General features: G+C 46.2%; 1 protein-coding gene across 2 annotated transcripts; it reads left to right on the top strand.

Moving 5' to 3' along the window:
* The first annotated feature begins 672 nt into the window (after nt 1–672).
* AMACR (alpha-methylacyl-CoA racemase) lies at nt 673–19,178 on the top strand. 2 transcript variants are annotated; one of them, XM_002714121.5, is made up of 5 exons: nt 673–1,018; nt 2,880–3,023; nt 5,604–5,764; nt 13,511–13,697; nt 18,446–19,178. In XM_002714121.5, the coding sequence occupies exons 1-5, from the start codon at nt 772–774 to the stop codon at nt 18,853–18,855; spliced, it is 1,149 nt and encodes a 382-aa protein (XP_002714167.1). In that variant the 5' UTR covers nt 673–771; the 3' UTR covers nt 18,856–19,178. The 2 variants fall into 2 exon arrangements, with proteins under 2 accessions (XP_002714167.1, XP_069913000.1); XM_070056899.1 differs by having other exon boundaries at nt 5,604–5,768; nt 13,515–13,697.
* The last annotated feature ends 2,471 nt before the right edge of the window (nt 19,179–21,649 follow it).

The raw sequence follows: 21,649 nt of genomic DNA, 5'->3' as shown, positions 1-21,649 counted from the left end.
CGTTGTGATGACCTGTATATTAACAGAAAACATGCATGGCTGGTAAGGTCTCTGATTTTTTTTATTTAGAAAAATAGACTGGGAGCAAATATGATGAAATACTAGTGTGTCGATGTGAATGTCTGGTGTAACAGTCTTTCTAACTTTATCTATTTTAAGTTTCTCAAAAATAAAAAGATGAAAGGATAAGGAATTTTCTTCTTGAGGAAGGAACGATGCCTTTTAAGATGCAGGCAAAGACAAGGTGCTTGCCATTAATGGGTGGTAACCCTCACAAGAAGTCATATGAGCCCTGGAATAATTTTTTTAATCAATAAATTGATGTAGATAAAAAAAATGGCCATCAATGTCTTTGGCCAGCGAGCAAATTGAAAACCAACCAAAAGCAAAGTCATAGGAAGCTGGTTTTAATAAACGGATACCCTTTCTGTAGCATGTGTCAAGCTGGTTGCTCCAAGTGTGTATAGGGCCTAGGGGTTCACGGCACACGGGTTGGGGATCACCACAGTGAGTGTGAAAGCTTCCCGGGAGGTCGGGTCCACGCGTGCACGCTCAGGCTCAGCAAGTGAAATTTAGGGCGAGCCGAAAATGAAAACAACCCAGGTCGGCCGACGCCAGCGACCCCGCGAGGCCGGGCAGGGGAGCGCGCCAAGTGCGCAGACTCGGCGGCCGCGCGCAGGCGCACGACGAGGAGCGGGCGCGCCGGCCGGGGGCCGGGCTCCGGGTTGGGCCCTCTTATAGCCGGGCTGACTGCTCAGCCTGGCAGGCGCCATGGCGCTGCGGGGCATCTGCGTGCTGGAGCTGGCCGGCCTGGCGCCGGCTCCGTTCTGCGGGATGATTCTGGCGGACTTCGGCGCGCAGGTAGTGCGCGTGGACCGGCCCGGCTCCTCCGGCGACGTGAGCCGCTTGTCCCGGGGCAAGCGCTCGCTGGTGCTGGACCTGCAGCGGCCGCAGGGGGTGTCCGTGCTGCGGCGCCTGTGCGCGCGGGCGGACGTGCTGCTGGAGCCTTTCCGCTGCGGTGAGCCCGGGCCCGGGGCTGCTGGCCGCGGGGTGGAGGCTGCGCCCGTGCCCCGTTGCCGCCCGGACCCTTGACCGCCGCAGCCTGCCTAGGGCTTTCTGTGGCGCTTGGTGTTCGTCCTTTGCCCCTGAGACACAGCGTCCAGCCCTGGGCTTCTGATAACTTGCTGTAACCCCCTTTCTTGACCTCTTTTCTTACTCCTGACCAGCCCCCCTCCCCGTCCTCCCATCTCCCCGTCCCCCCACCCGCCTTTTATCGGACGTTTCTGAGCCCTGTGAGAATCTAATGAAAGCCGGAGATTCCCTCCCTGGGAAACTGCATGTGGATATCTAGCCCGTCAGATGCCGTTTGGGGTGGTGTACCCCACACCAACCTCGGACTGGGTCAGCGCGCCAAATTCCAGCTTCAGTTCGTGTTATTTACTCTGCACTCTGCTCCCTGGAGCCACTTGGGTCATTTCCAGTGTTTCCACCTTTTAAAGACACATGATGCCCAAACCTTGTACCTGCGTCCTATCTGTTGGAGCCTCAGCTGGCATGCACTTGTCCCTCTGCTGTTCCCACAAATCTCAGTGGCGTCTCCTCCTCCTCTACTGCTTACCTCCGCGGGTGGGACCCGTGTCTCCCCAGGTACCTGACACAGGTATCTGTATTTCCTTTGACGCGAATCTTCCATCGACCCACCTGCTCTCAATGATCATCGGTCCAGGGACTCTCCATACCAGGTGCAGTCACCTTGACCCTAAGTTGGCATCCTTTTAAAAACTGGAGTTTGAGCCTACCATCACTCTGATGTATTCCCGGCCGCCAGAGAAATTGTGTTCAAGTACAGGTTCAAAACACCGCCAACGTAGATAGCTGGAAGGCAGCAAGTACTTGGTGAGGGAATCGAATGTCTGGAGAGGTGTATTTAAGTGTAACTCATTCCACCCTCGCAGCTAGTTGAGGACCTAATTAGATCATAAATCCTACCTTGATGGAAGATAAGGGAGGCTCAACTTGTATAAAGTCATAAAATTAAGGGGAAGCTGGAGGTGTGAATTCTGACAGAGCCTCCAGGGGAGAGATTTTGGCTGGGGTCTTGAGTTCTTTGTAGAATTCTCGTAGCTTTGGGAAGACCAAGTTTATTATGGAATATTGATTATATTTAATTCCAAGGGACATCAGGTGCCAGGTACCTGGGTTTTGTGCAATAAATATATTTGTTCATAGATTGAGAGCTCTCTGGTGCCATTATAATGAACTTTTTTTTTTTTTTTTTATGGATCTTTACCTTTTCCGTGAAGATGATATGGTAGCTGGGCACTTCAGGGGCTTGTGGAAACACATCATGAGTGAATCTTGCCACGGGAGGAGCTCCTGAGTTGATAGCAAATAAATTTTAGAAATCATGCATACTTTTTCATAATGCACATTTTCCATATATTATGAAAACTTTTTTTTTACCAAAACAATTTTTGTTTGCATCCAGATAGGAATACTTTTAATTTCATTTTCCATGGGCTTTTTGAACTACCTGCCTATAAATACGACATAAGTTTGAAGGTGGTAGGGACTGATGTGAGAATGGAGAGGGAGAAATGGGCAAGGTGTCTGCTCTGGGGAGTGAGTAGACTTGGATGTGCCTAGAAGGAAGTAGAGAAGTCACAGAAGGAGCCACATCCTGGGGCAGAAGCCGCACATCCCAGAGATGGGGGCTTCACTCTGTGGGTCCTTAACTAGAGGAAACATGCTCTGAAGTAAGTCCACAGCCAAGGTGGTGGTTGGTGTCACTTGCAAGGTGCTGTTTTGCGTTTGCCTCAGAGAAGGGATTTTCTGTAGGCTCAATTCCTGCTGTCTGAAATCCTTCCTTCCCTCTGAAGGTGTCATGGAGAAACTGAACCTGGGCCCCGAGATTCTGCAGCAAGAGAATCCCAGGCTGATCTACGCCAGGCTGAGTGGCTTTGGCCAGTCGGGACGGTTCTCCAGGGTAGCTGGCCACGATATCAACTATTTGGCTTTGTCAGGTATGTTGCAGATTTCTCTACACCTTGTTTTGGTTTCTGTCAGGATCTGTACTTCCAGTGAAGCAACGTTACATGTGAAGATTTAACTGGTTGTCAGAGTCAATAAGGAGAACATGGCTGTCGAAGATGAGCTGGTGTCGGTTTTGGAACAGTCATTCTCTGACCAGCACAGTGGAGGGATGCTACAGTCTCACTAGTCATGTTTTCTTACCACATTTGTGGTGTCAGTTCTCAGATGAACCCCTGCCAGCAAACAAGAGACTGGGGAGTGCTGGAGAGGTTGCTCTGTAGTTTCAGAATGTTGGTATAGTTTGATTCTGGCACCCCTCTCCCCACCCCCACAAAACTAATGGCTTGAATCCTCATTTCAGACTTCTGTGAACACTAGAAAAAGCCCGTGGTTTTTGGGTCCTATTAGCACTTCATTAGAACTTTTGCCTGTGAGAACTTGCATTAGAAGGGCCTGATTCTGGCCAGCGCCGTGGCTCACTAGGCTAATCCTCCGCTTTGTGGCACCGGCACACTGGGTTCTAGTCCCGGTCGGGGCACCGGATTCTGTCCCAGTTGCCCGTCTTCCAGGCCAGCTCTCTGCTGTGGCCAGGGAGTGCAGTGGAGGATGGCCCAAGTCCTTGGGCCCTGCACCCCATGGGAGACTAGGATAAGTACCTGGCTCCTGCCATTGGATCAGCGCAGTGTGCCGGCCGCGGCGGCCATTGGAGGGTGAACCAACGGCAAAGGAAGACCTTTCTCTCTGTCTCTCTTAATCACTGTCCACTCTGCCTGTCAAAAAATTAAAAAAAAAAAAAAAGGGCCTGATTCTAGAATTCTGGGAATTTTGGGTTACTGACTAAAACATGGGTAGGGTTGTATTTATTTTTAATTTTTTCAGATTTATTTATTTATTTGAAAGAGTTATGCAGAGAGAGAAGGAGAAGCACAGAGAGGGAGAGAGAAAGAGAAAGGTCTTTTATCCACTGGTTCACTCCCCAATTGGCTGCAACGGCCAGAGCTGCACCAATCTGAAGCCAGGAGCCAGGAGCTTTTTCCAGGTCTCCCACATGGGTGCAGAGGCCCAAGGACTTGGGCCATCTTCCACTGCTATCCCAGGCCATAGCAGAGAGCGGGATCGGAAGTGGAGCAGCCAGGATTTGAACCAGCGCTCGTATAGGATGCTGTCACTGCAGGCGACGGCTTTACCCGCTATGCCACAGCACTGGCCACAATGTTTTAAAAATCTGTTTGGAAGGCCGGCGCCGCGGCTCACTAGGCTAATCCTCCGCCTAGCGGCGCCGGCACACCGGGTTCTAGTCCCGGTCGGGGCGCCGGATTCTGTCCCGGTTGCCCCTCTTCCAAGCCAGCCCTCTGCTGTGGCCAGGGAGTGCAGTGGAGGATGGCCCAGGTGCTTGGGCCCTGCACCCCATGGGAGACCAGGAAAAGCACCTGGCTCCTGGTTCCTGCCATCGGATCAGCGTGGTGCGCCGGCCGCAGCGCGCCGGCCGCGGCAGCCATTGGAGGGTGAACCAACGGCAAAGGAAGACCTTTCTCTCTGTCTCTCTCTCTCTCACTGTCCACTCTGCCTGTCAAAAAAAAAAAAAAAAAAAAAAAAAAAAAAAAAAAAATCTGTTTGGAGGCCGGCGCCGCGGCTCACTAGGCTAATCCTCCGCCTAGCGGTGCCGGCACACCGGGTTCTAGTCCCGGTCGGGGCGCCGGATTCTGTCCCGGTTGCCCCTCTTCCAGGCCAGCTCTCTGCTGTGGCCAGGGAGTGCAGTGGAGGATGGCCCAAGTCCTTGGGCCCTGCACCCCATGGGAGACCAGGAGAAGTACCTGGCTCCTGCCATCGGATCAGCGCGGTGCGCCGGCCGCAGTGCGCCAGCCATGGTGGCCATTGGAGGGTGAACCAACAGCAAAAGGAAGACCTTTCTCTCTGTCTCTCTCTCTCACTGTCCACTCTGCCTGTCAAAAAAAAAAAAAAAAAATCTGTTTGGAAGGTATAGACACACAGACACACACATACACACATGCAGAGACAGAGAGAGAGCTTCCACTCACTGGTTCACTCCTCAAATGCCTGCAACAGGCAGGGCTTGGCCAAGTGGAAGCCAGGAGCCAGGAACTCCATCTAGATCTCCCACGTGGTGGCAGGGACCCAGCTACTTGAGCCATCACCCACTGCCTCCCAGGGTGTATGTTATCAGAAAGCTGGAGTTGGAAGCTGAGCTAGGACTTGAACCTAGGCTCTGATATGGAATACAGGCATTCCAAGAAGTATCTTAACTGCCATGCCAGCTGCCTGTCCCCTCACATTGTTTTAAAGCAATAGACTAAATTGATAACATTCCCCACCCAAGAACTCAGCTTAGTAAAAGCTTAGTATTAAAGTTCTGCACATGTCAGTTGGAGTACAGTTTTAAAGATAAAAAAAAAAAATCAAAACCAGAAGCCTGTTAGTATGCCTAAGAGGTCGGATTTGGAATAGTGCTGTGTACTAATTTTCACTTAGTTCAGCAGCTTGAGAGATGAGTTGTCCCTCTAAGATACTCAGGTATTTACTTAAAAGAGATATTGTTTCTCATGGTGCAGGTATTCTGTCCAAACTTGGCAACAGCGATAAGAACCCATATGCCCCTCTGAATCTTCTGGCTGACTTTGGCGGCGGTGGCCTCCTGTGTGCACTGGGCATCGTGATGGCCCTTTTTGAACGCACACGCTCTGGCAAAGGTCAAATCATTGATGCAAACATGGTAAGTATTAACTGGAGGCTGTGATAAGCTTGCCACTTGTTCCAAAGTGCGACTTGTACTGCCTCAGATCCTTTTCTGTGCAAGAGATAAATAAAGGTTTGAAGTTGGAATGCAGGTTACCAGGGATATCCTTTTCTTTTAAGATGTCTCATATCCTTTATACACGTCAGGATGTTTTATTTTAATCATGCATGGAGTCAGTTCTGTAAACTTTTCATGGATCATCTTATTCCTGTGTTGTATTTAACCACTTTTTCCTAAGTTATCTCCCTCTCTCTTAAGATTTATTTATTTATTTGGAAGGTAGAGATACAGAGAGAGAAGGAGAGAGAGAGAGGTCTTCCATCTGCTGGTTCACTCCCCCAAAATGGCCGCAGTGGGCAGGGCTGGGCCAGGCCAAAGCCAGCAGCTTCATCCAGGTCTCCCATGTGGGTACAAAGTCCCCAGTACTTGGGCCATCTTCTGATTTTCCCAGGTGCATCAACAGGGAGCTGGATTGGGAGTGGAGCAGTTGGTACTTGAAGCAAGGCCCATCTGGGATGCCTGTGCCTCAGGCGGAGGCTTAACTTTCTATGCCATAGCGCTGGCCCCCTAAGTTATCTCCTGTGCTCAGAGCAGTCATCCCTCGTGACTGAGTTCAGGAAGTCTCCCTGAGTACACTGAGAAGGTTATTGAGGATGCTAAAGTAGAGTGGACCCCATGCTGTGCTTTGCTGGGGCTTCTCTGGTATCATCATGTGAGTGCTTCTGATTGTCACTGTTGTGCCTGGAAGGCTTGTTTCTTCCTGTTCTGGACACTTTCTTGTGTCATTTCTTCTAATCTTCAAAACAGCAACTTCATTTGAAGTCCTGAAGTTCCCTCACTTGTGAGGGGTGTGTCCCAAGGCCGCTAGTAAAGGCATGAAATCACATATAGTAGCAAACCGTATACTGCAGATGCTAGTCTTATACATACATATCCATGATAAAGCTTATTGAATAAATTAGGCACAAGATTATCAGCCATAACTAATTTTAACAAATAATGATTATCATAATGTGCAATAATGAAAGTTATTTAAAATTTATGAATTGTGTATTTCTGGAATGTTCCATTTAGTATTTTCAGACCACAGTTGATTCAGAAAGCCAATTACAGTTAAAGGGGGGAACTCCATTGTTAGTGTAGAGATTGCTTCAAGGTCTCACAGTGAGTTGCTAAAAGCCCAGTCTGGTGTCGCAGCATGTTTGCATTTTCAGAGATCTTTGGAGTCCAGATGCAGGATAGATTTGAGGGAAACAAGAATGGAGACAGAGAGATAACCAGTTTTGGGGTTAGTGCTGAGCGATAAGGGCAAATAAGGAAGCAATATTGTTAGGGTAGATCTGGAATTAAAACATATTTGAGATGGAAAATTACTGGGATTTGGTGGTGGATTGGCCAAGAGAGAAGAGAAAGAGATTGAGGAAGGCTCTCTGATTCCTGGCTACGATGACCTGCCAGGTGTTGTCCCTGGCCAAGGCGGTGCAGGGCAGAGGTCAAAAGCGCAGACTCTGGCAGCTGACTTCTCGTGGCCCAGCTCTGCCATTTGCTAACTCTGATCTCTCTATGTCTCAGTTTTTGTTTTTTTGAAGGTGAAGATAATAATGGCATTTACCGTATAGCATTGTTAGAGTATGAAATGAGTTTGTCCTTTGCTGTGTGTGCAAGAAGTGCCAGGCATGCCACAGGCTCTCTGTATGAGTTTTTATTTTATTTTATTTTAAAGGCAGAGTTACAGGAAGACAGAGAAACATAGAAAAAGAGATATTTTTATTTTTAAGATTTATTTTATTTATTTGAAAGACAGATACTTTCTGGTAGAGCCAGAGAGAGAGAGGTCTAACATCCTCTGGTTCACTCCTCAGATGGCCACAATGGCCGGAGCTGCACCAATCCAAAGCCAGGAGCCAGGAGCTTTTTCCACATCTCCCACATGGGTGCAGGGGCCCAAGCACTTGGGCCATCTTCTACTGCTATCCCAGGCCACAGCAGATGGATGAGAAGAGGAGCACCCGGGACTAGAACAGGTGTCCATATAGGATGCCGGCGCCTCAGGCAGGGCTTTAACCTGCTGCACCACCGTGCCAGCCCCAGAAGAGACCTTCCATCTGCTGGTTCACTCCCTGAATGGGTGGACCTGGGCCAGACTAAAGCCAGGAGCTTCCTCCAGGTCTCCCAAGTGGGTGGCAAGGCCCTAACCACTTGGACCATCTTCTGCTGCTTTTCCAGGCTCATTAGTAGGGAGCTGGATTGCAAAGAGCAGCCAGACTTGAGCCAGTGCCCATATGGGATGCTGGCATTGCAGGCAGCAGCTTTATCTGCTGTGCCACAGTGCTGGTCTCTGAGAATCTTTTACTATAGGAAAATGAATTCATCTTGAAGTGCCTTTCAAATGGTCTCATTGAATGGTTGAGGTAAGGGACTAGAAACCAATTTCGGTGTCATTTGGAAGTAATTTGATAGCAGGGTGGAACTCTGTGGTCCACCAGGGCAGGGGACAGAACACCAGTGTTAAAAGAGTGAAAGAAGAGAAGCAAGGGCTCAGGAGAGCTAGGGAGAGAACCAAAGGAGTATTGTCATCGAAACCAAGGAGCCAGAGGAGTTGTCAGAGGGCCGGATGATGAGGACCAAATTGTGTAAATTGCATTGGGTCATTGGTGACCTCTGCAAACTCCCTTCCCCACCAGAATCTCCACATCTCGGAAGCCTTGGCCTGCTGCTTCCTCTTGCTCTTTCAGGAGAACCAGACCAGCCCTGTACTGTGTGCCTCACGGCATTGTCTTCAGGGCGCATCTCACATTGTCCTTTGTGCCCTCCCTGATGTGTCTTTCCGAAGGGGCAGCATGTGATTTCTCTAATTTCTGGCTTCTTGGTCAGTCCTGGCACAGTCACAGCATGAAATAGCAGCAACACTAGTTTTGATGGGCATGGGTGGGCACATGGAGTTTTAAATATTTTTCCAGGTTCTTGTCTCACACAAAGGCAAGCATTCTAAGTGCAGACATATAAGCTACACAAAGTAACAGCAGAATTGATTTAAAAGGTGAGAAAGTGAACACACACATACCCAGAGACATTCCTCTCATCATGGGCCAGAGGGAGGAGGTGTGGGGGAGGGGAGAGGCACTGTGAAGCACCTCCAGTTGTGGTCCCTGGCGAAAGAGAGAGAGCACACCCCCTCCAATGGTGGTCTCTTTTATGAGGTAGGGGATTGGGGTTGGGCCTCTAACAGGCAGGAAGCCTCCTGAGAATTTTTTGATACCTCCACAAGCTCCACTTGGAGCTTAATCTCCATGTTTTCATGACATCTCCTTAGGTCCTGGATGAAAAGGGGGCATTTTCATTAACAAGTAGGAAGACAGCAATACATATGGGGTGTGCAGTGACTTCCAGCTCATACAGATCTAACTGGCTACCTAACCAGTTAGACACATCAGTTTCACCCTTAGCTGTCCACCATGTGTGAGGCTCAGTGCCTTTCATCTGGATTCCCTCCTTTGATCCATGACTTCCTGCGGGAGATAAGCTCACTCTCATTGGGCATGGAAGACTTTAAGGCTAGGGGAGGCAAACTGCCCCCCCACCTTTTTTAAAAGATTTTATTTATTTATCCAAGAGGCAGAGTTACAGAAAGAGGGAGAAACAGAGAGAAGTGCCTTCCATCTGCTGGTTCACTCCCCAGATGACCATAACAACTGGAGGTGGGCTGATCGAAGACAGGAGTCAGGAGCTTCTTCTGGGTCTCCCACGTGGGTGCAGGGGCCCAAGCACTTGGGCCATCTTCTTTCCCAGGTCATAGCAGAGCACTGGATCAGAAGAGGAGCAGCTGGGACTCGAACTGGTGCCCATGTAGGATTAGGGCACCGCAGGCAGAGGATTAGCCCACTACACCACAGTGCCAGCCCAGACTGCCTTCTTCTGTAGCTGGCAGCTGGTAAGGTTAGAAGCACCCCCTTCCCCAGGCGATTTGAGCCAAAAGCCCAGGCTTTCAGTCACTTGCCTCTGCTGCCCTTTACATGGTCCGTGTGGCCCAAAAAGAAGAAACAGAGCAAACATGGGGCCCTGGAGTTTTAAGGAGAATTTAAGGCCAAATGCTTATCTGGTCGTAATTTGAGTAATTTACTAAGTGCATGAAATTGCTTGTTTAGAGTCAAATATAAATGAAAGATGATGACTGCTTTCACTGGACTGTATGTAAGCAGAATGAACATGTATGTTTTTTGCTGGGTTTGTGTTTATTAAAAGATGGTGAGTGTTGGCTAACTACTGAAGGCCAAAAGTTAATTAAATCATCATATTCATTACTTCTTCGTTGCTGGCAACCTTTGTGACAGACAGGTGTGGAAGCTGATAGGAGAAGACTCATGGCTTCTTAGGGCCTAGTAGCTTTCATGTGACTTCATCAGCAATGTCCTAGACCCAGACTTGCCCTGAGATCTGCCTTTTCATAGTGCTGTTTTCTTGGACACTGTGGAATTTAGAGAACTGTGGATGGAAGTCTGTTTTGCTGTAGGTAGCTGTATGTAGCTCCAATCTAGATGAGCACTTCTGGCCTGGGGGCACTGTGACGTGGCATGCAGGCCAAGGATGCAGGATGACTACAGTAAGAAAGTTGGGGGGAAACTGAAGCTGCAGTTTGCTTGTATCAAGGGGCTCTCATCTGTGGCAGCTGCATGGCATTCGGCTGAGGGGGTAAGAGAAACCAGATGTCCAAGTAGCCGTGTCCAGGCCTGGAATGGAGATGAGGACTGTTACTCTGTCTCTCAGGGCCTGTATTCTCCCATGATACTGGACTGAACTGAACCCAGAGCTTCCAGTGCAAATGTTTTCAACAATCTCATTAGGACATGCAGTATATAAAGGAGATTTAAAATGTGTTTTTATTATAAGTCAATTTTGTTTTTACATATTCAGTATCACAGGTTGTGCTGTCAGCCCAGTGGGTCTTCCTTCTGTTGGTTCACCCCCCAAATGGCTGCTACGGCCAGCGCGCTGCACTGATCTGAAGCCAGGAGCCAGTGCTTCCTCCTGGTCTCCTGTGCAGGTGCAGGGCCCAACCACTTGGGCCATCCTCCACTGCCTTCCCGGGATACAGCAGAGAGCTGGACTGGAAGAGGAGCAACCAGGACAGAATCCATCGCCCCAACTGGGACTAGAACCCGGGATGCTGGCACTGCAGGCGGAGGGTTAGCCTAGTGAGCTGTGGCGCAGGCGACATTCTTTCTTTTTTTAAAAATTTATTTATTTGAAAGGCAGAGTTATGGAGAGGCAGGGGCAGAGAAAGATAGAGAGAGAGAGAGAGAGAGAGAAAAGTCTTCTATCCGCTGGTTCACTCCCCACATGTCTGCAATGGCCAGAGCTGCACCGATCTGAAGCCAGGAGCTTCTTCCAGGTCTCCCATGCAGGTTCAGGGGCCCAAGGACTTGGGCCATCTTCTGCTTTCCCAGGCCATAGCAGAGAGCTGGATTGGAAGTGGAGCAGCCGAGACTCAAACTGGTGCCCACATAGGATGGCAGCACTGGAGGTGGCAGCTTTTACCCGCTACGCCACAGCTCTGGCCGGAGTGATAAATTCTTATCACTTTGAATATTCAATTGATCTCTACATTTTGTTTCAGACCCAGTGTTAGGAAAATACTGAATCCCAGAGATTAGTTGGAAATGTATGGCCTTTACATTTTTAAGTAGCTTGCTTAAAATTCCGGTTTGTAGGGCCAGCACTGTGGCTCACTTGCCTAATCCTCCGCCTGCGGTACTGGCATCCCATATGGGCACCGGGTTCTAGTCCCGATTATCCTCTTCCAGGCCAGCTCTCTGCTGTGGCCCGGGAGGGCAGTAGAGGATGGCCCAAGTGCTTGGGCCCCTGCACCTGCATGGGAGACCAGGAGGAGGCACCTGGCTCCTGGCTTCAGATCGGCATAGCTCCAGCCGTAGCAGTCATTTAGGGGGTAAACCAATTGAAGAATACCTTTCTCTCTCTCTCTCTAACTCTGTCAAATAAATTTTAAAAAGAATTCCAGCTTGCATTTCACTTATGATGAAGCAGAATAGATGTGCTTCAAGGGTGGCTCACTATCTACTCACATTCCTTGGCCTGAATACGAAAGTCAGATAAACAGTATTCACAACTCCATTAAGACCCTCTTTAGTACTGAATGACAACTCAACTTGCTTTGAGTTCACTTGTTATTGCCCCATTGACTAATAGGCTCTGACAGAGGCAAGGTCTGAGCGGGAAGTAGGCAAGTAGGCACTTGCTTATAGTTGGTACTCATTTGTTGAGGTTTATAAGAGAAAACCCAGGTTAAAAGGAGGCAAAACCATTCATCAGCTGCAGTTTTTGTGAAGTGTTTCAGTTGCAAGCTAAAACTTGTGCACAATTGGAGGGAGAAACTTGTAATGAGTAGAGTCTCTGGTTGTGTCCAAATTTGGAACAGGACACATCTAAACATGTGTGTACTTAAATAACAAAACATAAACACAAAGATGTGTAAAACAATGTACATATTTATGTGCTCAAATATGTGTATATATGTGTGTGTGTGTATACCGTTGTGTATGTTGTCTGTATAACCCTGTCTCACAAAAGCATCAAGTAGGTCATTTGTTCAAATTCTACTTCTGTGGTCATGTGCTGCATAGTGACCTTTTGGTCAATGGTATTCTGCATATAAGGTGATGGCCTGTCAGATTATACTGTCTACTGCCTAGTAATGTCTTAGCCACCTTTACTGGTTTGCATAGCTACAAAGTCACCTAACATACATGAAATAGAATTATATTATGATATAAATCCACTCAGTTAGCTTCAGCAATTACATTTTGCCAATCTTATTTGAAAAGGAGCACAAAAGTAGTTCCTTCTAATAACTCTTATTATTTTCTGAACTGAATAGTGCAGCCAGTTGTTATTCTCCCATAAGCCTTCTCTAACTCAATTTCTAGAAATAACAAAAAAGTAGCATTATTAGATATAATCTTTGTATACTTAAGGATTGTCACAAAGAGTTTTTTAAAGATTTATTTATTTATTTTAAAGTCAGAGTTACACAGAGAGAGAAGGAGAGGCAGAGGGGTGGGGGGAGGTCTTCCATCCGCTGGTTCACTCCCCAATTGGCTGCAATGGCCAGACCTGCGCCAATCCGAAGACAGGAACCAGGAGCTTCTTCTGGGTCTCCCTTGTGGGCACAGGGGCCCAAGGACATCTTCTTTTGCTTTCCCAGGCTATAGCAGAGAGCTGGATCGGAAGTGGAGCAGCCAGGACTTGAACCAGCACCCATATGGGATGCTGGCACAACAGGCCGCAGTTTTACCTGCTACGCCACAGTGCTGGCCCCACCACATAGATTTTTTTTTTATTTGACAGAGTTATAGACAGAGAGAAAGGTCTTCCTTCCGTTGGTTCACTTCCCTAATGGCCACCATGGCTGGCGCTGCGCCGATCCAAAGCCAGGAGCTAGGTGCCTCTTCCTGGTCTCCCCATGCAAGTGCAGGGGCCCAAGCACTTGGGCCAACCTCCGCTGCCCTCCCAGGCCACAGCAGAGAGCTGGACTGGAAGAGGAGCAACCAGGACTAGAACCTGCACCCATAGGGATGCCGGCACCAGAGGTGGAGGATTAACCAAGTGAGCCATGGCGCCAGCCTGACTTTTAAAACTACTTAAATAACAATAAATCATGCTTGTACACTTGAAGTTTCTGAATTTGCATTGTGTTCTTCTTTAAAGGTAGAAGGAACAGCATATCTAAGTTCCTTTGTTTGGAAAACTCAGAAATCAGGACTGTGGGAGCAACCTCGAGGACAGAACCTGTTAGATGGTGGAGCTCCTTTCTACACAACCTACAGAACAGCGGATGGGGAGTTCATGGCTGTTGGAGCAATAGAACCCCAGTTCTACCAGCTGCTGATTAAAGGTAGTCTTCACATACCTCCCCTCCTCCCCACTTTCCTCTTGCGATGGGTGTTCTTATTCTATTGTGGATCCTTCTGAGAGTCATGATGTCTTTTATTATATATCCACTTTCTAACCCCGTGATGGGCTTCAGAGCTAACTATAGCTCTAATAGATTTGAAATTGGGAAGCATAAGTCCTCCAACTTTGTTCTCTTTCAGTGTTGTTTTGGTTATTCAGAATCCTTTGCATTTCCACGTGAATTTTAGAATCAACATCCCAATTTCTGCAAGCTGCCATTTTGATAGGGGTTATATTGAATCTGCATCAGCCTGGGGAGTATGGCCGTCTTTTATGCCTTCTAATCTTGGAACAGGAGATACTTTGCTTTTATTTAGGTCTCTTTAATTTCTTTTGATGATGCTTTGAGTTTTTAATGTACAAGTCCTGCACTATTTTTGGTTAAATTTGTTGTGAAAATATTGCTCTTTTTTAGTGTTATTGTCAGTGGAAACATCTTCAGTTACTTATTGCTAGTTTATTGAAATTCAGTCGGTTATTATATTATTGGTCTTGTACCCTGCAGCCTTACCATACTCATGTATTCTGTTTTTTAATTTTTTAATTTTATTTTTTTAAAGATTTATTTATTCATTTGAAAGCCGGAGTTACACAGAGAGAGAGAGGAGAGAGAGAGAAAGGGAGAGAGAGGTCCTCCATCTGATGGTTCACTCCCCAATTGGCCGCAACGGTTGGAGCTGCAACAATCCAAAGCCAAGAGCCGGGAGCCTCTTCCAGGTCTCCCACATGGGAGCAGGGGCCCAAAGATTTGGGCCATCTTCTACTGCTTTCCCAGGCCATAGCAGAGAGCCTGACCGGAAGTGGAGCAGCCAGGTCTTGAACTGGCACCCCTATGGGATGCTGGCACTTCAGGCCAGGGCATTAACCCACTGCGCCACAGCGCTGGCCCCTTATTCTGTTTTTTTAGATGTATATACTATAATTTTATTTCAACCACACAGATGAGTTGTAGGAAATTTATGAAACAGTTAACAGTAAAAATAGCAAAGAACTGAGGAATCTAAAAAGGTAGTACATCTACAGCATGATAACTCTTGGTGTGGATCCTTGAGGTTATTGGGTTTTTTTGGATGTGTAGATTAAGGTTTTTCATTAAGTTTGGGAATTTTTTTTTGCCTTGTTTGTTTAATGATTCTTTTTGTCCCTCTTTCCTCCTGAGACTCCCTTAATGCACATGTTGGTATGCTCAGTGGTGTTCCACAGATGTGTAAGTTTCTGTTCAGTTTTCCTTATTCTTGGAGTAGATAATTTCAATTGACTTCTTTCTTCTTTCATTAATTGTTTTCTCTGCCAGTTCGTATCTATTGTGATATTTCCCTATAGCAAATGTATCATTTATTATCATACTTTTCAATTCCAAAATTTTCATTTTTTTTATTTAAAAAGAGTTATTTATTTATTTGAAAGGAAGAATTACACAGAGATACACACACACACACACACACACAGATCTTCCATCTGCTGGTTCACTCCTCAGATGCCTTACCCTGCTATGCCACAATGCTGGCCCCATGTTTTCACTTTTTTAAAAATAATTCCTATTTTCATAGATTTTTTTTGTATTTGATGATCTATCACTGTTACACTTTCCTTACATTCTTTTTTTTTTTTTAAAGATTTGTTTATTTGAAAAGCAGAGTTCCAGGGAGAGACGGGAGACAGAGAGTGAGAGTGAGAGAGAGAGAGAGAAAGAGAGATTGATCTTCCATCCTCAGGTTCACTCTCCAAATGGCTGCAGTGGCCCAGGCAGGACAGGCCAAAGCCAGAAGCTTCTTCAGGGTCTCACACATGGGTGCAGGGGCTCCCAAGGACTTGGGCCATCTTCTGCTGCTTTCCCAGATGTGTTATCAGGGAGCTAGATCAGAAGTAGAGCAGCCAGGACTTGAACCGACACACGTATGGAATGCTGGCATTGCAGGTGGCAGCTGACCCTGCTATGCCACAACGATGGCCCCTCTTTTCTTTCTTTAGAAATGATTCCCTTTAGTGCTTTGAACATACTTAAAATAGCCAATTCAGGTGCAGTCATTTGGTGCAGCACTTAAGAGGCTGCTTGGGACACTGCATCTCATATCTGAGAGCCTGGCTTGAGTTCTGACTTCTGTGCTTCTGACCCAGCTTCCTGCTAATGTGCACCCCGGGAGGCAGCCAGTGATGACTGAACCCAGGAGGCAGCCAGTGATGACTGAAGTGCTTGGATCCCTGCCACCCTGAATCTGGCTCCAGGCTCCTGGCCTCAGCCTGGCTGTTGAGGGCAACCTGGGGAGTGAACCAAGGGATGGAAGATCTCTGTCTCTCTGCCATTCAAATAGAACCAAAATAAATAAATAAACAAAATAACCACTTTGGAGTTGTCCGGTGAGTCCAGCATCAGCTTCCTTGGGGACAGTCTCTGTGGGCTGCTTGTTTTCCAGGCATGAATCATACTCTCTTGCTTCTTTGCATGCCTCAGAATTTTTTGCTAAAACTGGAGCTTTTAAATAGTGTAGTAATTCTATTTAAAATCTAGTCACCCCTTCCCTTTCCCAGGCCAAAGTCCTGGATTTGTTCATGTTGCTGTTACTTTTTTTTTTTTAAATCACTTTCTTAAACTAAATCTGTATTCTTTTGCATGAGTAGCCCCTGAAATCTGCTCAGTTAACTTAGTGGTCAGCTAATGACTGGGCAGAGATGTCCTTCAGTGTCTTGAATCAGTACATCTCCCATCCTTTTCTGAGATACTCTGTACCTTTACTTCTTTGCTTTCGCAGACCTTCAAGGTCTGCCAGAGGTGAGAGGTTAGGGTCTTCTCAGATCTCCTCTGGACACGTATGCAGCCCTGTACCTGTGTGTGGATGTGCGTGACTGTCTCAATTTTCAGGAAAATGTTAGGACTTTTCAAGCCCTCTGTGTACGTCCTATTCTCTAGGTTTTTTTTTTTCCCCAAGTTTTTATTTATTTGGCTTCTTGTTAGCCCAACATGTTTTCCTATCTTAGACAGCTATGACGCTGAACCATTGCCACCGAGTTTTGCATGTGTCCCAGGGATAGGGCAAGGCAAACTCTGAGTCAGATCAAACAAAGACATGCCAGACAGGCCAGGTGATGACAGTTGTCTCAGAGGGGAGGGTCTTTTGGGGAGCTATAAACTCGTTTCGCTCCCCTCACTTCCTGTTGGCCTGCTTGTCTTATAGCCTTCTTTGTTGACAGGCTGTTGGCCTTCAGTGCTACTGCCGAGCTGGGGAGAGAACCGATGTTAGCACACGTTGTAACACCACAAAGCTTGCTGATTTTTACTGAGATCCAGCTCTTTTTTCCTGTATAAACACTTCCTGAATTGGTGCAAGTTTTTACTTTCCAGAGCTGTGAAAAGTTGATTCTGACAGTTTTTGCTGGTGTTCTCATTGCTTTTATGTGGGAACGTTTTCTGAAGGTCCTTACTGGTCCTTTGCTGAACTATAAACTCCCGTCCTTGGTATGGCTTGGTATAAGTTTGTGTGTAGCGCTCATTGTAACATCTGCATTCCACTTCAATGAGTGAGTCATTCTGGAAATGCTAAAAATGAGATCAGACATCTTTCTAGCAAATTGATTGCCCCAGTCCTCAACTTCTGATCACCTTCTCCTGAGTTTTTTCCTGTAGAGTCAAACTCTTTAACACCCTAATTATTTTGTAGTTCTCTCTGCATCCACAGTCCTTTATGGTGGCCTTAACCTGCTCTCTTACTTCAAAGTCTACGAAGGATCCTTAACTGACAGGGGAGGAAAGGATGATAAAGGAATGCATAAGGAAAAGGCCTTTCACCATCCACATTACAGCACACTCATCTGTGAGAGAAGAAAAAGGACGTTGATACTTGGCCCAGGAAGGGGCCTTTGGGTGTAAGTTAGCCAGCATGGAGCTCAGGTGTGTCTGCAGCACAGGCTCATGCAGTCAGGAAAGTCCAGATGGGACTTGGGGCTGGAGAAGCCGTCCTTCCTGCCAAGTCCCCAGGCGCAGGCTTTCATCTCCTCTGTGCTGTGGCGGTGATGGGCCCTTCAAAGCCCTTTCATGCCCGAGAGATCCATCTGCACACCCTGCTGTTGATTGGCTGGCTAAGAACTTGCTGGCATCTTTGTGTAGGAGTCTGTGCCTACCTTACAAGTCCTTTGTTCCTAGCACAAAGCCTTTTCCACTTCCTTTATTTTAACCAAATAAAAAGAAATGAATTTTTAAATGAAACTGCAATCCTGAATTTAATCATTTGTCTTTAGGCTTCTTCCTTGAAAACTCAGATAGTCATGTGTGAAACTGTTTACATTTTAATGTTTTTAAGGGCTTGGGCACATTATATAAAACATGAGGTTGTTTCAATTCAATATAACAGATAATAACATTCTGAGGAAATTTTTTTTTTCAAAACCTACTCAGAGGGAAGAAGTTGAACTCTGGAAACTGGGTCATTGACAGTGGACTCCTTTGATGAAATGTCCATATCAAAACCTTAGCATGACTCTCTGTTGTGAGTCCTGCCTCCCCTACCACCTCTCCCTTCTCCAGCCTTTAGCTTCAACTTCAAACTGAATTTAAGTTTCTTCTCTTGACTCACTTGAGAAGTTCTTATGGAACATCTTATTTGGAACAGCATGGTGGGCTCAAAATTCATTTCCATTGATTCTAATCACTCTATTCAAAGCACAGTAATTTCAGAAATTGCATTTTCCCCCCAGGACTTGGACTGAAGTCTGATGAACTCCCTAATCAGATGAGCATGGCTGATTGGCCAGAAATGAAGAAGAAATTTGCAGATGTATTTGCAAAGAAGACAAAGGCAGAGTGGTGTAAGATCTTTGATGGCACAGATGCTTGCGTGACCCCAGTGCTGACCTTTGAAGAGGCTGTCGCTCACGAACATAACAGGGAACGGGGCTCATTCATCATGGATGAGGGGCAGAATGTGAGTCCCCGCCCTGCACCACTGCTGTCCAGCACCCCAGCCCTCCCTTCTGTTAAAAGAGATGCTTTTGCGGGAGAACACACTGAAGAGATCCTTAAAGAATTCGGATTCAACCACGAAGAGATCAATCAGCTTAAATTAGATAAAATCATTAGAAGTCATGAACCCACAGCTAATCTTTAACTTTAGGGCCCATAGCTCAGATGCATTTGGATTTTGAATTTATAGTATAGAACAATCTGTAAAATTGTATGCATGGAAACATGGAAGAACAGGAATGCAGCGATCCAGTTATTCTAATCAAGAAGCAAAGACTGATTACACAGTCATGATGGAGTTCTCAAGATGATCATCATGAAAATGTTTAACAGCTTTTTATGTACTTATAATGAATTGTGACAGCTTTTCTGCCTTCCAATTTAATTAATAGTATATTTTGGTGATATTAAAATGCTACTATACCTATAATATATTTTAAATGAATAAATGTAATTTTTTTAAATGAAGCCTTTTTCCCCTAAAGTGTACTTGTACCTTAAAACACTTTAATATTATTTAAGAGGCAGAGAGAGCTCCCATTCACTGATTTACTCCCCACAAGTTGGTGGTGACCTGGTTACTTAATTCATTACCACTGCTTCCTGAGGTTTGCATGAGCAGGAAGCTGGCATTAGGAGCTGGAGGCAGGGTTGAATGCAGTACTTTGATGTGAGACCTGGACATCCTATCTTGCATCTTAACCCCTAGGCCAAATGCTCACTTCCACTTGTACCTTTATGTTTGTGAGAATCTTTCAAGAGGGCCTTTTAATACTATTTAAATAACATTTTGTGATTCACTGAAATATTTTTAGCTCTACTGTTTTACAAAGAGTAGTGAACATTCTTAGAGAAGTCTGACCCTCGTAATTTCACAACAGCCAACATAACACACACTGTAATGGAAGCTTTGGGAGAGATTTTGTACATTTTATTCACTGTTAAATCTCCAGTTTCTAGAATAATGACAAGCCCATGGCAGAAGCTTAGTAGATGCTTCTTGACGATTTATTTATTTGAAAGAGTTACAGAGACAGAGAGAGGCAGAGGAAGAGAGGGAGATCTTCCATCCACTGGTTCATTCCCCATTCCCCAGATGGCTACAATGGCCAGCTCTGGGCCAGACTAAAACCAGAACCCAGGAGCTTCATCCAGGTCTCCTACCTGGGTGATAGGGGTCCAAACAATTGGGATATCTTCCGCTGCTTTCCCCAAGCCATTCATAGGGAGCTGAATTGGAAGTTGAGCAGCTAGGACATGAACCGATTCCATAAATATTTAATTAGTGAATAAATCTCAGCGGTGAGTGTTAAGTGTTTAGCTTCGTGGCAAAGATGCCCACATTCCTATATTGGAATACTGGAGTTTGATACCTGGCTCTGGCTCCTGACTCTGACTTCCTCCTAATACAGAGACTGGGAGGCAGTGTGATGGCTCAAGTAATTAAGTTCTTGCCACCCATGTAGGAGAACTGGATTGAGTTCTTGGCTCCTGGCTATGACCTAACACAGCCCTAGCCATTGTGGGAATTTGGGGAGTGAACTGGCAGATGCGAACACACACACTCTTTCTCTCCCTTTCTCTCCCTCTTCATCAAATCAATCAATAATCCCAGTAGTGAAGTGCTGTCAGTTCCCCCTTAATAACTCTCCTATCTATCTCCCCTGCCCAACTCAGTTGCTGTTTTCATTCAGGCCTCTATTAGCTTTGCTTTGGAGGCTGTTTAGTTTCCCTGCATGCATTGACTGATTTAATCTTTTCCCTACCATGTTACTCTTTGACACCAAATTAGTCCTGCAAAATTCTTCAGTGGTGTTTTTTTTTCCATGAACTAAAATATAAACTTATCTACACTGTATGTTATCAGCTTTTCATTACTATAAGAAAATGCCATCTAAGACAAGCCTCTTATAAAAGAAGATTTATTTTGGCTCTTGGGTTTAGGGGATCACAACCAAGTTTGGGTGGCCTCATTGGTTCAGTGTCTAATGATGGCATTCCTGCTGGCAGAGTCCCAGGGCAGCTTAGAGCATTGTAAGGCAAGAGGAAACATGTACATCTGTTTATGTCTTTCTTCATAAAGCCACCATGATTTGATCATGTAGGCTTCACCCTATGGACTCAATGCAATCCAGTTACCTCCCAGAGGACAAACCTTTAAGCATCATAATTGGATTAAGTTTATACTCGGTGCCATTAACCTAAGACTTTGGAGACCAAGCCTTTGACAAACAGGCCTTTGTGGGACGCCCAAACTAATGTCCAAACCATAGCATTCTGTCAAAGTTTCATGTCCATCTCACGCTGGAGCCACATTCGGTGGAAGCTGGGACTATAATGGAGATGGGACCACTGCCAGCGTCAGCTCAGGAAGGAGACAGGTCTGAGAGCTGAGGGGTGGTGATGCATTGACTTATTCCCTTCTCCTAGCCCTGCTTTTCCTACCAGTACCTCCCATTGGCAAAATCTACCTAGAACCTAGAGAGGGAGGGAACATGAGAGTTGTCTAATAAGATAAAGAGCTTGGGAAAGAATAGCTCTGAGCAAACACACGGTGGACTGGCACTACAAAATGCTATGCGTATGCTTGATTCACTTAATCACTCCTTCAGCAAATATTTATTAACTTGAGTGCCAGGAGTCATATTAGAGATACAGTAATGAGCAAAACAGACCTGATCTCTGCCCTTGATGAGATCAGACTAAGCAACACAGGACACAGAACAGACATGGACCTGTCTCATTATAACATGCATGATGTGCAATCAGAAAATATTAGAGTGCCAGGAGATAGTTAACGATTAGAGGAAGGATGAGCCTTTGCACCATTTTAAGTCTGGTTTATTTTTTGTTTTGCTTTTAAAGATTTGAATTACTTGAAAACAAGAGCAAGATACACACACACACACAAACACACACAGAAAGACAATCAGAGAGAA

This window comes from Oryctolagus cuniculus, chromosome 14, assembly GCF_964237555.1.
Source record: "Oryctolagus cuniculus chromosome 14, mOryCun1.1, whole genome shotgun sequence".
NCBI classification, from domain to species: domain Eukaryota; kingdom Metazoa; phylum Chordata; class Mammalia; order Lagomorpha; family Leporidae; genus Oryctolagus; species Oryctolagus cuniculus.
Note: the sequence above shows the minus strand (reverse complement) of the source record. Positions and strands in the feature narration are given on the sequence as shown.

Excerpts from the sequence above, each read along its gene's own strand:
- AMACR (XM_002714121.5), top strand. The coding sequence starts at position 772 with ATGGCGCTGCGGGGCATCTGCGTGCTGGAGCTGGCCGGCCTGGCGCCG. Across the intron at positions 5,765-13,510 it reads AAATCATTGATGCAAACATG|GTAGAAGGAACAGCATATCT; the intron begins GTAAGTATTAAC and ends TCTTCTTTAAAG. Across the intron at positions 13,698-18,445 it reads CTACCAGCTGCTGATTAAAG|GACTTGGACTGAAGTCTGAT; the intron begins GTAGTCTTCACA and ends TTTTCCCCCCAG.